Below are 12370 nucleotides of genomic sequence, written 5' to 3' on the forward strand. Positions count from 1 at the left end.
GAAATAATCACAATGCATTATGTTCTCTTAAAATTAGAGTCATTTGAAATCTATCGTGTTTAGTATAAATAAGTAAGAGATGAATTTGAGTTTCATTTATTGATGACGATGAAAATGAATCAAAATATAAACTAAAGTAACCGAACAAACTCAATGTTTTCGATTTGGTTCCAGTTAGATTATTGTTTTTAAACTTTGAGTTATTTTTGAATGATATGTTTTGATTATTTTTTAAAGATTATATAAATTACATAACCTATCTATTTAGAAATAATAATAAAAATCAATATACTCACGAACATCAAATTAATTTAGCAATAAAATACATAATCACTAGCTTAAGATAAAAACCTAAATCTTAAAAATATCGCAGTCGCACATTTGGTGTAAATAATTATCACGAAAGTATCATTTGACTTCCCGGTCCAATTTCCTAACTTGTAAATTTATCTACTTCACATCTTTCAAATTTTACATTTTTAACACCAGTTTGGTTCGATACGATCTATATTTTCTAAAAATGTTTTGGAATCCGATTCCGATTGCGATTAATTCAATAATTTTTATTTGGATCGATTCGGTTTATATAAAAAAATCTCCACTCAACCGATAGTAATATTTATGGTACATTTGTCTTTAAGATGGACAAAGTAAAATAGATTACCAATGTTAGAAAGTTATTAGTATAAAATATATTAATGTAATAATTCAATTGTGATTAAAGTCGGAGGTTGCGGTCTAGTGCTTTCCATGTTGGTTTTGTGTGGAAAAAAGGCTATTAAACCTAGATCTACAAAAACCTTTTATTTTTTTTTTTGAAAGGTACCAAATTTTGATATTTGGTCCAATAGGAAACTCCACCCAACATTTTCTTGGGATGGTCCATTTCTCTCGAGTGGATGGAAAATTGTGTTGAGTAGGTCTAGACGGTCTGACACATATTTCTCTGTGAGACGGGTCAAATTTACCGATATTCACAATAAAAAATAATATTTTTAGCATAAAAAGTAATATTTTTTCATGGATGACCCAAATAAAGATATCCGTCTCAAAAAATACGATCCGTGAGACCGTCTCATACAAATTTTAGTCAATTGTGCTTGGCCTTGTGTTGGACGGTTTGGCTTGTGCGCTACTATGTAGAATCAGCGGTGTTTTTAATGTGGATTTCCTTTCTTGAACCATCTCTTAAAGTCTTCACCAATCCTTTCAAGTTACTTTGTTGAATAAAATTTGCCATCAAAATCAATTTCTTGAAATTTACGTCTAATAAATGACGCAAATATGTTGTTTCCATTGATACGTTCCTTTCGAGTTTGTAGGACGACGACGGAGACTTATTCACTCGCGTCGTTATATGTTTGTTAATGTTATGTATCATTGATATAAAATTCACATTATTTTTTTTAAAAAAAAATTACAATTTAAAGATAGAAAATTAGGTGAAGTTTTTTGGGTAACTAAAAGTGTCAAAGCATGCAGAAATCCCTTTAATAATGGTGTACTATATGCAACATATTTGTCATAGATAAACGTATCGAATCCGCGTGTGGCCCATTATTCTTGGGGAGTGATAAATCCGAAGTTGACTCCAGGGAAAACTTCAAGGTCTTGAGATTCGGGCCTAGCCGGCCTACTGGACTCAATTTCATGTGATCGGGGAGAGGGGCCTGGTAGGCGAGGAAGGTTTACTTAACCGGCTTTGCATCTTAGTCCAATTTTGTAGGCCACTTCTTTCATTTTCTTTATGGGGCCCAAAAATTGGGTTTTAATTATTGAAGATTCCAGAAATAGGATATCCGTATATTGAAAATCCGTATACAAATATATAATATTTATTTCGTAACTATAGAGAGATTAAATTTTCTGTCGATTTTATTACGTAGAAATCAAAACAAATAAAGTATTTTTAAAAAAGTATATTATATATATGTATAATATTTATACCAATATATTAACTATTAACCATCGTTTGGTACAAATGATAAAATTTAATTAATGTGGATGTTTTTATTTGATATCGGATATTCAATCCGATCGAGTTAGGTTTATTTCCAAAAAAGTAAGGTTCAGATTTATATAATCAGGTTGGTGGTATCTAGATACCAAATTTATGTCGGGTACCTGACCATGTAGTAGTTACATAATTAAATTGTACATCTAATAAGAGAGTTAAATCTTGTTAGAAAACACGAAGGTGAATATAATTGGTGAACATTATATCTAAACTGATATATATTATCTCTTATTATAATAAGAGAAATAAGATATATAAATAAAATAACTTCCTCCCTCCCACGACATGTTTTCCTCTATTCACATGCATTTGTGTGTGTCAACATGCTAGTTACTTATTAAATATTATTCCATACTATACTAAAATTAAGACGATTTTGTAGATTTATAACCATAAAATGAGTCGATCTGATTAATATATAAAGAAAAAAATAATATTTTTTAATTTAAAATAAATAATTTTTCATAAATTGGATTAGATATTAGATTTATTTCATAAAATTAATTTATAAGTTGTCGTCACAAGAATTTTGTATTTAATTAATATCTATAATGTTATTTATGTTATCCAATTCCGTTTAACCCAGTATAGACGACCTAAAGGCTAAAGCATTTATTTACGGACCAGGTGCCAAAACTTTTGAAAAATTTCAATTTGCCCCGTAGGTTTTAACATGTTATAAATATTCCCATTTTCTTCACAAATCGAACTACCTGAAGCACATGGACTGTTGGGGTTGCCTGCAAACAAGAATTTCTTTATTGGGAAAAGAGATTTTGATTCCTTTCGTTGATTGATTTCCAGAGATAGCCTCCAAAGCTATCAATTCCTTCCATGGCGGACAAAACGAGGCCACCCAGTACATTGACGGTTTACCTTTACGTTCCAAACATTATCGGTGAGCAGTGTTCGATGATGTTTCATGATTTTTCGAGTAATGATGTGGAGATATTCTTTATTTGGTAAATCAATGAGTTCTTTCAGGGTACGTTAGGATATTAATGAATTGCTTTGCTTTTGCGATATGCTTCAAGGACAAAATTCTATTCTCTATTCTGTATTTTGTCAGGTGTGGATTTTATTTCTAGCTGATGTTTTTTGTTTTTAATTTGATCTCACATTATCGGTTGTTTAATTGCATTTATGGATTTCTTTTAGCTTTGTCTGTGATGCTTTGGATGGCTGGTTTGCTCGCAAACTGAATCAAGGTTAGGGTTTATGCTTGTTGATTTGTCAGTCGATGTCAAATTGTTGCCTTGTGCCCTAATCTGGATGAACTTTATTCGTTATACTTGGGTTCTAACGTTTCATAATGTTCAAGGGCATTTCTTTCCGTTGAATCTGATGTAATTTAGAACACAAGTATATTGAATGGATTTCTTGGTTTTTGAAGTATACTTCTCTCGAGGTGTAAGGAGGTATATCTCATGTATATCTGTCAAGAACACATTCGGAAAGTTTCCAACACAATACAGGATAATATTTGGAACTATATTTCCATCGTAATTGAAATAGTCTAATGATGCCTCCATTCGTAGCATTTCACCCCTGTCGATCCCAGCCTGCTTGTTACATTTGAATGGACTTTAAAACCTTAATTTGTTTTATACAGTTTCAACTTTTGGAGCAGTTCTGGACATGGTTACTGACAGGTATCTGTCGTCTAAATTTTGTATCGCCTTCTACATGTTATTTTACCCCTGGTTTCACCTGGCACGTGTATGGTTAACTATGTGTGATTGCTAAGTTAAATCTTAATTGGGGTGTTTCTCAACAGGATAAGCACGGCTTGTCTCCTGGTGATTTTATCGCAAGTTTATAGGTGAATTTTTTTAAACTTTAGTTCGTGCTGTTTGAGGTTTATTTACTACGTTATGACTTCTCACTTTTGAAATCCAGGCCTGGATTTATTTTCTTGTCGCTGCTTGCTCTAGATATAGCCAGCCATTGGTTGCAAATGTATAGGTATTTATTTCCTTGTTTAATCACTCTTGGAACTCTGTTTTAAATTTTATTGAACTGAATAAAACTAGGGATCATGTTAAGGTGGTCACTTTTCTTATGACCTAAAAGCCATGTAAGCTTCTCACAGATTTTGATATTTTATTTTCACTTGCCATTGTTTTACAGCACCTTCTTGGTGGGAAAAAGTAGCCATAAGGATGTCAGAGATAGCAGCAATTGGTTATTCAAACTTTACTACGGAAACCGCGAATTTATGTGTTACTGTTGCGTCTCTTGTGAGGTAAATGTTTTCAATAATATGTACCATAAGTAATTTATTACCTTTTTGATAGATTTAGTTTATTGAATCCGTTTGATTATCAGGTTCTTTATATTCTTTTATTTCTTCTAGCGGAGGAGAATGGTGGTCTCATTGATGTAAGCCTTATCTTCTCGATTGCATTGATTTTTTGCACCCAAGATTGATAATGTAATACTGATGCACCTGTGATATTTTTTCCTTCAGGTTCTAGCGAATGCTGCAACACAAAGTTGGTTCTATTTGTCTTCTCTTACCTTGGTTATTGTTGGATGGTTAATCAAGCAGATAATTAATGTTATACAGGTGTGCAACTTAGCCTCATTGTTCTTAGAGTCAATTATTAATTTTCCACACAATGATCGACGTTGCATGATGCTGAGTATTAGATTTGCATATCTATAGATTTGTGATTTCATCTCGAATCTTGATTCTGACTACGGAGATCAAACAGATGTAGATGACTTCATAGTACATTGCGGGTTGTGAGAATAGTAATTGAATTTTTTGTGGAGGATATTCAAATTGTGTACTGGGTCGAACAGGAAAGGCATGTATGTACCATGGTCAGGGCCCTAAACTTGATTCACTTCATAGCATCATTAGATATTTTCCTATCAAATATTTCTTTGAAAGTTACTGAATGTCTTCCTTGGTTCTTTCCTCATATGCTTCCTTTATTTGACTGATTCATTCATTTTATGGTGGCAGATGAAGACTGCGGCTGATGCTTGCATAGTCTATGACATTAATAAGAGGCAGTAGGAATTATTTCTGCAGCTACAACTCTTGCCAAATGACCCTTGCCGCTATGTTTGTTTTTGCAAACATTTCTGAGTTCACACTTTGGAACCAGCTGCAGATTATGTGCACTATCCAAACTCTAGGCGAATATCTTAAACTTGGGGAAGCACAAGTTTTAAAAGGGTGTGCTGTTCTTATGTTCAAATGTAAAGGGGTTCTTTCCCATAGGTGCATATGAATCGAAGTTGAATAACCTTGACCCCTTAATGATGTTAGTTAATAATTGCTTGGTATTGAGATGCTTTTTTTAAAAAAAAGATATATTTATTTTATTTTTCCTTTTAAATAATGATTTGATGACCATATCCACGCTTGAATGTTGCAATAGGCTAAAACTTGTAATGAATATGCAGAATCAACATCATTACTCAAGCAAAAACATGATAGACCTAACTTCAAGAATCACATTTGACATATAGAGCTACAAGGCCGGACTCCCTATTCTTCCATTTATAACAACATAAAAATGAAAATCTCACCCAGGCACAATTCAATACAAGCTTATTCCAAAAAACTCACTGATCAAAATGGCAACCCCCAAACCAATTGCAACGAGAGAAGATGCCCAAGTGAGTTTTTCAGTTACTCTAGGTATCCTTTCCTTGAGCGCTTGACTACATGACCCAATAAACATTGTATAGCTTCCCATAGCGAAAACCGTCCCAACCAAGAACATGAACAGAAACGCAGCACCAGCCAAACGAGAAGGCAATGCAAGTGCCGGTAAGATCATCATCAAAGCATCCGGCTGCAATCCATGGACAATCCCTGTAGCAAATGTAGTAAAACCAAATTTCTTCTTTCCAATTGAAGGGCTAGCGATCATTTCGTATCCACTGACATCCTCACCATTTTCCAGGACAAGACACGGGGAGGGTACTTCTGATGCTTCCCTTATTCCCATGGCTCCAATAACGAGTAGAGTAAACCCAACCACTCTCGTGCCCCAAGTTCTCAAGATTTCAATATGTAGCCGATCTTTCAAAAGTAAGAAGAGTAAACCAAATATCAACTGTCCCGCATCGTGTCCGCATCCCCAAAGGGCTCCAACAGCAGCACTTTCCATCCTCGTACAGCCAATTGAAAGTGGAGCCAAGGCAGCAAGATGGTCGGGACCCGATAATGTGTGCAAGCAACCTGCAAAGAAGCCAGTCCATGCGCTGCTCAGTAACTCACTGCGAATAAGACTAGTCCCTGCAGCAACTGCTGCTGGTACTCCGGTCTTGGCTGCATTTGGGAAACTAGCAAACGCCGGTGGCACATAAACTGGGTGGAGTAACGTCAAAAGGATTGCAGATAATAATATCACTGCCCCTGCATTAACTACCTGAAATACATCGAGAATAATTACTAATAAAGATACCAGAATGTGTTAAAAAGGGAAAAAAACAAATGGGGACAACAATAACACCATATTGAAATAATTTCAAATTGTCCTGTCATGCAGTAGTCGAGAGAGCCTAGATCCCACTGTCAAATTTATTTTCTTAGAAGACGTTCCAAGGTGCAATCCTTTTGCATTCTAATCTTTGTTCCTTCACCTAGACTTACATTAGATATTTTCTACATGAATTTTTCATAATCAGTAATTAATGATGTATTTCATGCATAATATTAATCTGGAGGATCACAAGGTTTGGCAAGATATATAATAACAAAGACAATCTGCCGTCATAGATTAGACCCTCACGTTCCAACTAGTTGTCGCGACCGGTTTTTTTGTAAAGCTTACATGTTATATCTACCAAAACTAGTCTTCACTGCAGAAAAAAATAGACCAGTTCTGTTAGAAAAATGGAAAAAGAGCATGGAAAACGAGAACCAACAACTATAACTGATTAACATCTCACAGCAATTGGAGTGTCACTTATAATTCTTCGGAAGGGTCTACTGTCTATCGGTCCTCAAAAAAGGGTGAACGGGAAAATGCAATAACTACTTCCTACTTGTATTGAAAACAATAGAGACACACAATCATTGTTGTATAAGTACCACCCCACCTCATGTTACCTGTGAAACAAAATCCTCCATGGAACAAAATTTCGAGACATCCCAGCTAATTGTGCCATGAGTGATCTCAACTCCTTAGATGATGAAGACGTATAAATATACCACATGCAAATTAAAGGGACAGACAGCAGGGCTTTGAATTTAGTAAACTACACAATAGGGACAGGCGAACTTTGACAATAAACAGTGATTTAGATACGAAATTAAGGAGGCACCGATTCAAGATGGCTGAATAACTTTCATAGCTAAATCCCCAAATACCAATTCATCCTCCATTTTCAAGAAAAAGGAAAACGAGCGAAATTCCGGTCTTTGGCTCTTAAAGTAAAGGTGACATAATAAATGCCAAAACTGGATCAAGGAACTCAATCCAAAAGAATCACAATCACTCAAAAACTAAACTGTCACAAAATTAATACCTTTCGCCGCGGGGAATATACCAGAGGTATTAGTCTACGAAAATGAGGCTTAGGAGCCAGCCCATCAGTCGAATCCCCGGAAAGCGACAACTTTTCCCGGGTTTCAGGAGAGACCAAAGACGGCTCTCGGAGACTGCAAGATAGCGAGTTGATCCGAAGTGGCTCGGTGAGTGGAACCCAACGAAATGAATTCGACGAGAAAGCCATTTTCCTGGCGAAAAAAACAAGGGGAGAAGAACTGGGCTTCAAGTTACAGTGAGGTACGGCCTTGGAGTGAATTAGCCTCTCCATTCTGAATCTTGAAGCCCCCAACAATCCCTCGAATTCAGGAGCACAAGAATTTTTGCAATGAGAAAGAAGAGAGGAGAAGGTGAAGTTGAGAAGGATAAACTGCCCACCAACTTCTTTGCTACATCCAAAAAGTGCCAGCTCTCTGTGTCTACCAGTTTAACCAAACCATATCTTGTACTTCTCTCTCTCTAATTTATTACAACGTCAACGCGGCGGTTTGGCCAAACCTTAAGTCTGCCGCCAAAGAAAAGTAGGACTCGGAATCCAAACCCGTCCATCTCTTTTTAGATCCGTCCCGCTCCACCCTGCCCGTACGCCTCCAAACTTGACGGTTTCAGCTCGAGTTATACCCGTAAACAAACTATATATTTAATTAAAAAACCTTAAATAAATTGTTATTAATAATATAATATAAACACACACGTGTGTATATATATATATATACAGTTTTGATATGCTGCACACCTACCGTGTACACATATGTGAGCACCGATGAAGTGCCGCTCACCTAGGGTTCGGTCAATTGTCATATGTGATTGTTCTTTTTCATATGTAATTTCTCATGTTTAACTCATTTAGATGTCCACTCAAATATATACTTTTGAAANTAAAACGTGCTGAATAATTTTCTATATATCCATTTTTATTGGGATATTATATAATTGATCTTAATTTTGGAATTTTATTGGTGAACATGTAAAAGGGACAAAGGGTGCAAAATAATTAAGTCTTGTTTGAATCGATGAATTTGAGTAATATATTTTAAATTTTTTTATGTTGCACAAAATTTAAATAGATTTCAAATCAACTTCACGTTCATTACTCAAATTCCACTCCAAATCAAATTCATCCACTAATCCCAATCTAAATGATACGTTGGTGTAATTTTATAAAAAAATTTAAACATTCTATTTATTTAAAATACTATTATTTGACTCTTTCATGAACGGCGGATCTGCTTGGACCGCTCAAAAAAACTTGGTGGGTGTCACATCTTTCATTAATACTTTGATCTTAAGCCCACAACATTAAGAAAAGTCCAACCTTTGAATAAGACTAATAATAATAATAATAATTATTATTATTTTTGACCAATCGAATATATTGGAATTTGTGGTAAAAAAGTAAAAATTTATGGTAAAAAGTAAAAATCTCAAACTCTCAAAATTATCACACTACACACTTTATAATATTTTTCTCTCAAATCAATTGTGATTTTCTTCACAAATGAGACATCTATTTATAGAAAATCTTTACAAATAATCCAAAAATAAAATCATCATTACCTACATCATCACACACTAATTTTCAATATTTACAACTCTTATTTTCAACATTCAAATATTCAACATTCAAATATTCAACATACACATTTTAAATATTAATTTTCAACACTCCCCTTGTGATGATGATCATGATACGATGATGTCTTCATTACGTGTTTTTATACTGCCTCGTTAAAAACCTTACTAGGAAAAACCCATTGGGATAAAAATCATAGTAAGGGAAAAAGAGTGCAGTCACGTAAACTCCCCTCATGTTGATACGAACAATTCTTCACAAATTTCGTAGATTGCGCATCCCAATATTATATATGTGCTTTCTGAATATTGTAGTAGGAAGTGCCTTTGTGAAGAGATCTGATGAGTTTTCACTTGATTGAATGTGACGAACATCAATACATTTATTCTTCTCAAGCTCTTTGGTGAATGCGAAGAACTTAGGAGTACATAAAAAGCGACAGAACTAAACATATCGAGAATTGGTGGGAAGAAAAAGACGATTTGCATAGAGAATCGTCGTCGAAAAGGAAATGAAAGGAGATCGATGGAAAAAAAACTTAGTTTGAAGTCGACTGAATGAGATGGATAGATTTAATATTAAAAATTTAAGTTAATGATGTATTTACACTTAAATAAAAGAATATTTATATAAATTGACTTGTGGATCGTTTTTGTTAAATAAGTGATGATAGTCCTATTTCTCTAAATTTCTCGCTCTTTCAATCGATTCTCTTTGTTGTTTCTCTCTCTTAGGGTTTGGGCTTATCCAGAGTTCTCCGATAGCAAAACGATGTCTTCCGCTGACGCTTCTCAGAAGATTATCGTGCTGAAGAGCTTCGACGGGGAGACGTTTGAAGTTGAGGAGTTGGTGGCACTGGAATCGCAAACCATTAAGCATATGATCGAGGATAACTGCGCTGATACGACTATACCCTTGCCCAACGTTACATCCAGGATCTTGGCCAAAGTGATCGAGTATTGCAAGAAACACGTGGAAGCCGCATCTAAATCCGATGCCGACGGTGGGATGTGCTCCTCCGACAAAGTCGTTGACGATGAACTGAAGTCGTTCGATACTGAGTTCGTGAAGGTTGATCAGGGCACGCTTTTTGATCTTATCTTGGTAATTCCTCTTACTTTCGGTCAGATTGGCTAGTTTTCCCCTTGATTATGCTGTTTGTTTGAAGTTTGATGCTGTCGGTGTTTGTACAAAGTTTTGTTAGGTGATTTTGTGTCCACAGTTATTAATACTGCAAACTGCAAGGGGTATTTAGGCGCTGCATACATGTGTCATGGAGCCTAGGTCTATGGCACAAATGTGTGTCCTTGGCTCCTGGATCATGGCACAATCTGCACTTGTGTGTCCTTTAACTTAAGGGATATTTGGGAAAATAGACCAAGTCAACATTTGTTTTAAAAATTTGATCTCCTCATGTTGAACAAATACACTAAATGAGTTTATTTTTTAAAAAAAAAAGTTGACGGGTTAAAAAATAAAATAGCCCTGAACTTAATGAATGGAATTGCAAATAATATGTTTGAAATTAGAAATATGAAGGAGAAATATGTCTTAACAATCAATTATTACTACAATAAGCAAATTTTCTTCATTATATCAGCCACTGTTTTTTTGAAGTGTAATTAAAATGCACAAGCTTCAAGTGTAACGTTCATAATACATAATGGGCCTTTAATGGGCGTAAAGGTATGTCTCTTGGCATGTGTTTGGGTCCAGATGTTGTGCGTCGGCTTGTTGAGAGTTTTCATAACTATGGTTTCTAAGTTGTGATTCTGCATAATGTGAGGTATATGATGCTTTACTGCTTTGAGTTTTATGGTTTTAGACTAAACTTTTCGTTTATGGCACACAGCTGCTATCCGCATAATCCATGTGATCTATGTGACACTCTGAGTTTTTACATAATGATCTCTGGATTTGGTCTTGATAGTTGGAATTGAGATTGTCTGTCAGTTTTAAAGTTATGTGTGATGACTTTCTTCTGATTTTCTGTCATCCTTCTACTGTGATACTCTTATCAATTTATAATTTTGTTTAGGCTTACTGATTAAGATATTTCTAGTGCATTACTTCTCAAGTCCTTCAGGAATTTGGTAAAATGTGGCTAGCAACAATTGATTCTTGTGATATTCTATTTGTGAATTCTGATCGAACAATCAATGCATCTTTCATGCTTATTGGTGCCACTGTCAACGTGCTATTCCCTTGTATTGGATGGTAGGCATTTGGTTTTGGTCTATTACATTTTACCCGTTCAGAATGATACTCCAGATATCACTCATAAGACCGCTCTTATGAGTTTATGGTAGAGTTGCTACAATTTATTATTCTTGGCGTTATGTTATTCTAAGCCTAATTCTTTTCAGGCTGCAAACTACTTGAACATTAAGAGCCTGCTTGACCTAACTTGTCAAACTGTTGCCGACATGATCAAAGGAAAGACGCCAGAGGAAATCCGTAAGACATTTAACATAAAAAATGACTTCACCCCAGAAGAAGAAGAAGAGGTTCGAAGGGAGAATGCATGGGCATTCGAATGATGTCTATAATTATATAAGTAGGTAGTCTTATGGTGTTTCGGTACGTGGTGCATCCTTTTCATTGTCAGGGCGTGTTACATATGTTGTTCTATGGACGGTTGAATTGTTATCGCAATTCCCTTTATCACGTATGTTGAATGTTACTTCTGAATTTATGTGCATGGAATGGAATTTGATCATCTTGAAATATTTTTGGCTGCGTGATTATGCTCGGCTAGAGTTGTGAGATGTGCTGACTTGACTTGTAAAATGTTAAAAGAGTAATTTAATCTTCTTTTCATAATCTTACTCGTGGTTCATGTTGAAATCAATAAAAAAATTGGTGGGTCAATTGCTTCGATGCTTCTTGTAAAAAAAATTTAGGCATAAAATCTCTTATAAGCTGGCGTGTGATTTTTAAAATATAAAGATATATTAATTTATTAATATATTTTAGAAATTTTGCATTTTAAACTTGTTACTAATCAGCCCATAAATTAGCTCGATTAACATTTCTAGTTTTAAGCTCGGAAATCTATGAATCTATTATGTAATTGTGAAAAATTCAGAAGTTTGGATCCGAGCTTCAACTTTGCTACGGCCTTGTATTGACACTTCAAGCCTCAGCTTCTGCAAATGTCTGAATCTTGATGTAGCTGACACGTGTGGGCTGGGAGTCCAGACTTTATAATGGGCCATCAGTCCGTGACTAGTGTCAGATGGGCTCAGTTCTTGTCCCATTCAT

At 35.1% G+C, this 12370-nt stretch overlaps 3 protein-coding genes across 3 annotated transcripts; 2 read left to right on the plus strand and 1 right to left on the minus strand.

Annotated features, from left to right (window-relative positions):
* Window positions 1-2676: 2676 nt before the first annotated feature.
* LOC140986185 (CDP-diacylglycerol--inositol 3-phosphatidyltransferase 1-like) lies at window positions 2677-5335 on the plus strand. The gene is made up of 10 exons (XM_073454246.1): window positions 2677-2915; window positions 3002-3086; window positions 3176-3225; window positions 3630-3669; window positions 3795-3839; window positions 3917-3982; window positions 4148-4262; window positions 4346-4399; window positions 4488-4586; window positions 4992-5335. The coding sequence occupies exons 1-10, from the start codon at window positions 2852-2854 to the stop codon at window positions 5043-5045; spliced, it is 672 nt and encodes a 223-aa protein (XP_073310347.1). The 5' UTR covers window positions 2677-2851; the 3' UTR covers window positions 5046-5335.
* Window positions 5336-5401: 66 nt separating this feature from the next.
* On the minus strand, window positions 5402-8102 carry LOC140986183 (chloroplast protein FOR GROWTH AND FERTILITY 2-like). Its single transcript, XM_073454245.1, has 2 exons — window positions 7514-8102; window positions 5402-6411 (listed from the first exon to the last, which is right to left on the minus strand). Exons 1-2 carry the CDS (start codon window positions 7802-7804, stop codon window positions 5575-5577), a joined length of 1128 nt encoding a protein of 375 aa, XP_073310346.1. The 5' UTR covers window positions 7805-8102; the 3' UTR covers window positions 5402-5574.
* Window positions 8103-9785: 1683 nt separating this feature from the next.
* LOC140986652 (SKP1-like protein 1A) lies at window positions 9786-11835 on the plus strand. Its single transcript, XM_073454958.1, has 2 exons — window positions 9786-10210; window positions 11473-11835. Exons 1-2 carry the CDS (start codon window positions 9878-9880, stop codon window positions 11644-11646), a joined length of 507 nt encoding a protein of 168 aa, XP_073311059.1. The 5' UTR covers window positions 9786-9877; the 3' UTR covers window positions 11647-11835.
* Window positions 11836-12370: the final 535 nt, after the last annotated feature.

Source organism: Primulina huaijiensis, chromosome 10 (assembly GCF_012295235.1).
Source record: "Primulina huaijiensis isolate GDHJ02 chromosome 10, ASM1229523v2, whole genome shotgun sequence".
Classification (NCBI taxonomy): domain Eukaryota; kingdom Viridiplantae; phylum Streptophyta; class Magnoliopsida; order Lamiales; family Gesneriaceae; genus Primulina; species Primulina huaijiensis.

Excerpts from the sequence above, each read along its gene's own strand:
- LOC140986185 (XM_073454246.1), top strand. The coding sequence starts at position 2,852 with ATGGCGGACAAAACGAGGCCACCCAGTACATTGACGGTTTACCTTTAC. Across the intron at positions 3,087-3,175 it reads TCTATTCTGTATTTTGTCAG|CTTTGTCTGTGATGCTTTGG; the intron begins GTGTGGATTTTA and ends GATTTCTTTTAG. Across the intron at positions 3,840-3,916 it reads ATTTTATCGCAAGTTTATAG|GCCTGGATTTATTTTCTTGT; the intron begins GTGAATTTTTTT and ends TTTGAAATCCAG.
- LOC140986183 (XM_073454245.1), bottom strand. The coding sequence starts at position 7,804 with ATGGAGAGGCTAATTCACTCCAAGGCCGTACCTCACTGTAACTTGAAG. Across the intron at positions 6,412-7,513 it reads TATATTCCCCGCGGCGAAAG|GTAGTTAATGCAGGGGCAGT; the intron begins GTATTAATTTTG and ends GATGTATTTCAG.
- LOC140986652 (XM_073454958.1), top strand. The coding sequence starts at position 9,878 with ATGTCTTCCGCTGACGCTTCTCAGAAGATTATCGTGCTGAAGAGCTTC. Across the intron at positions 10,211-11,472 it reads CGCTTTTTGATCTTATCTTG|GCTGCAAACTACTTGAACAT; the intron begins GTAATTCCTCTT and ends AATTCTTTTCAG.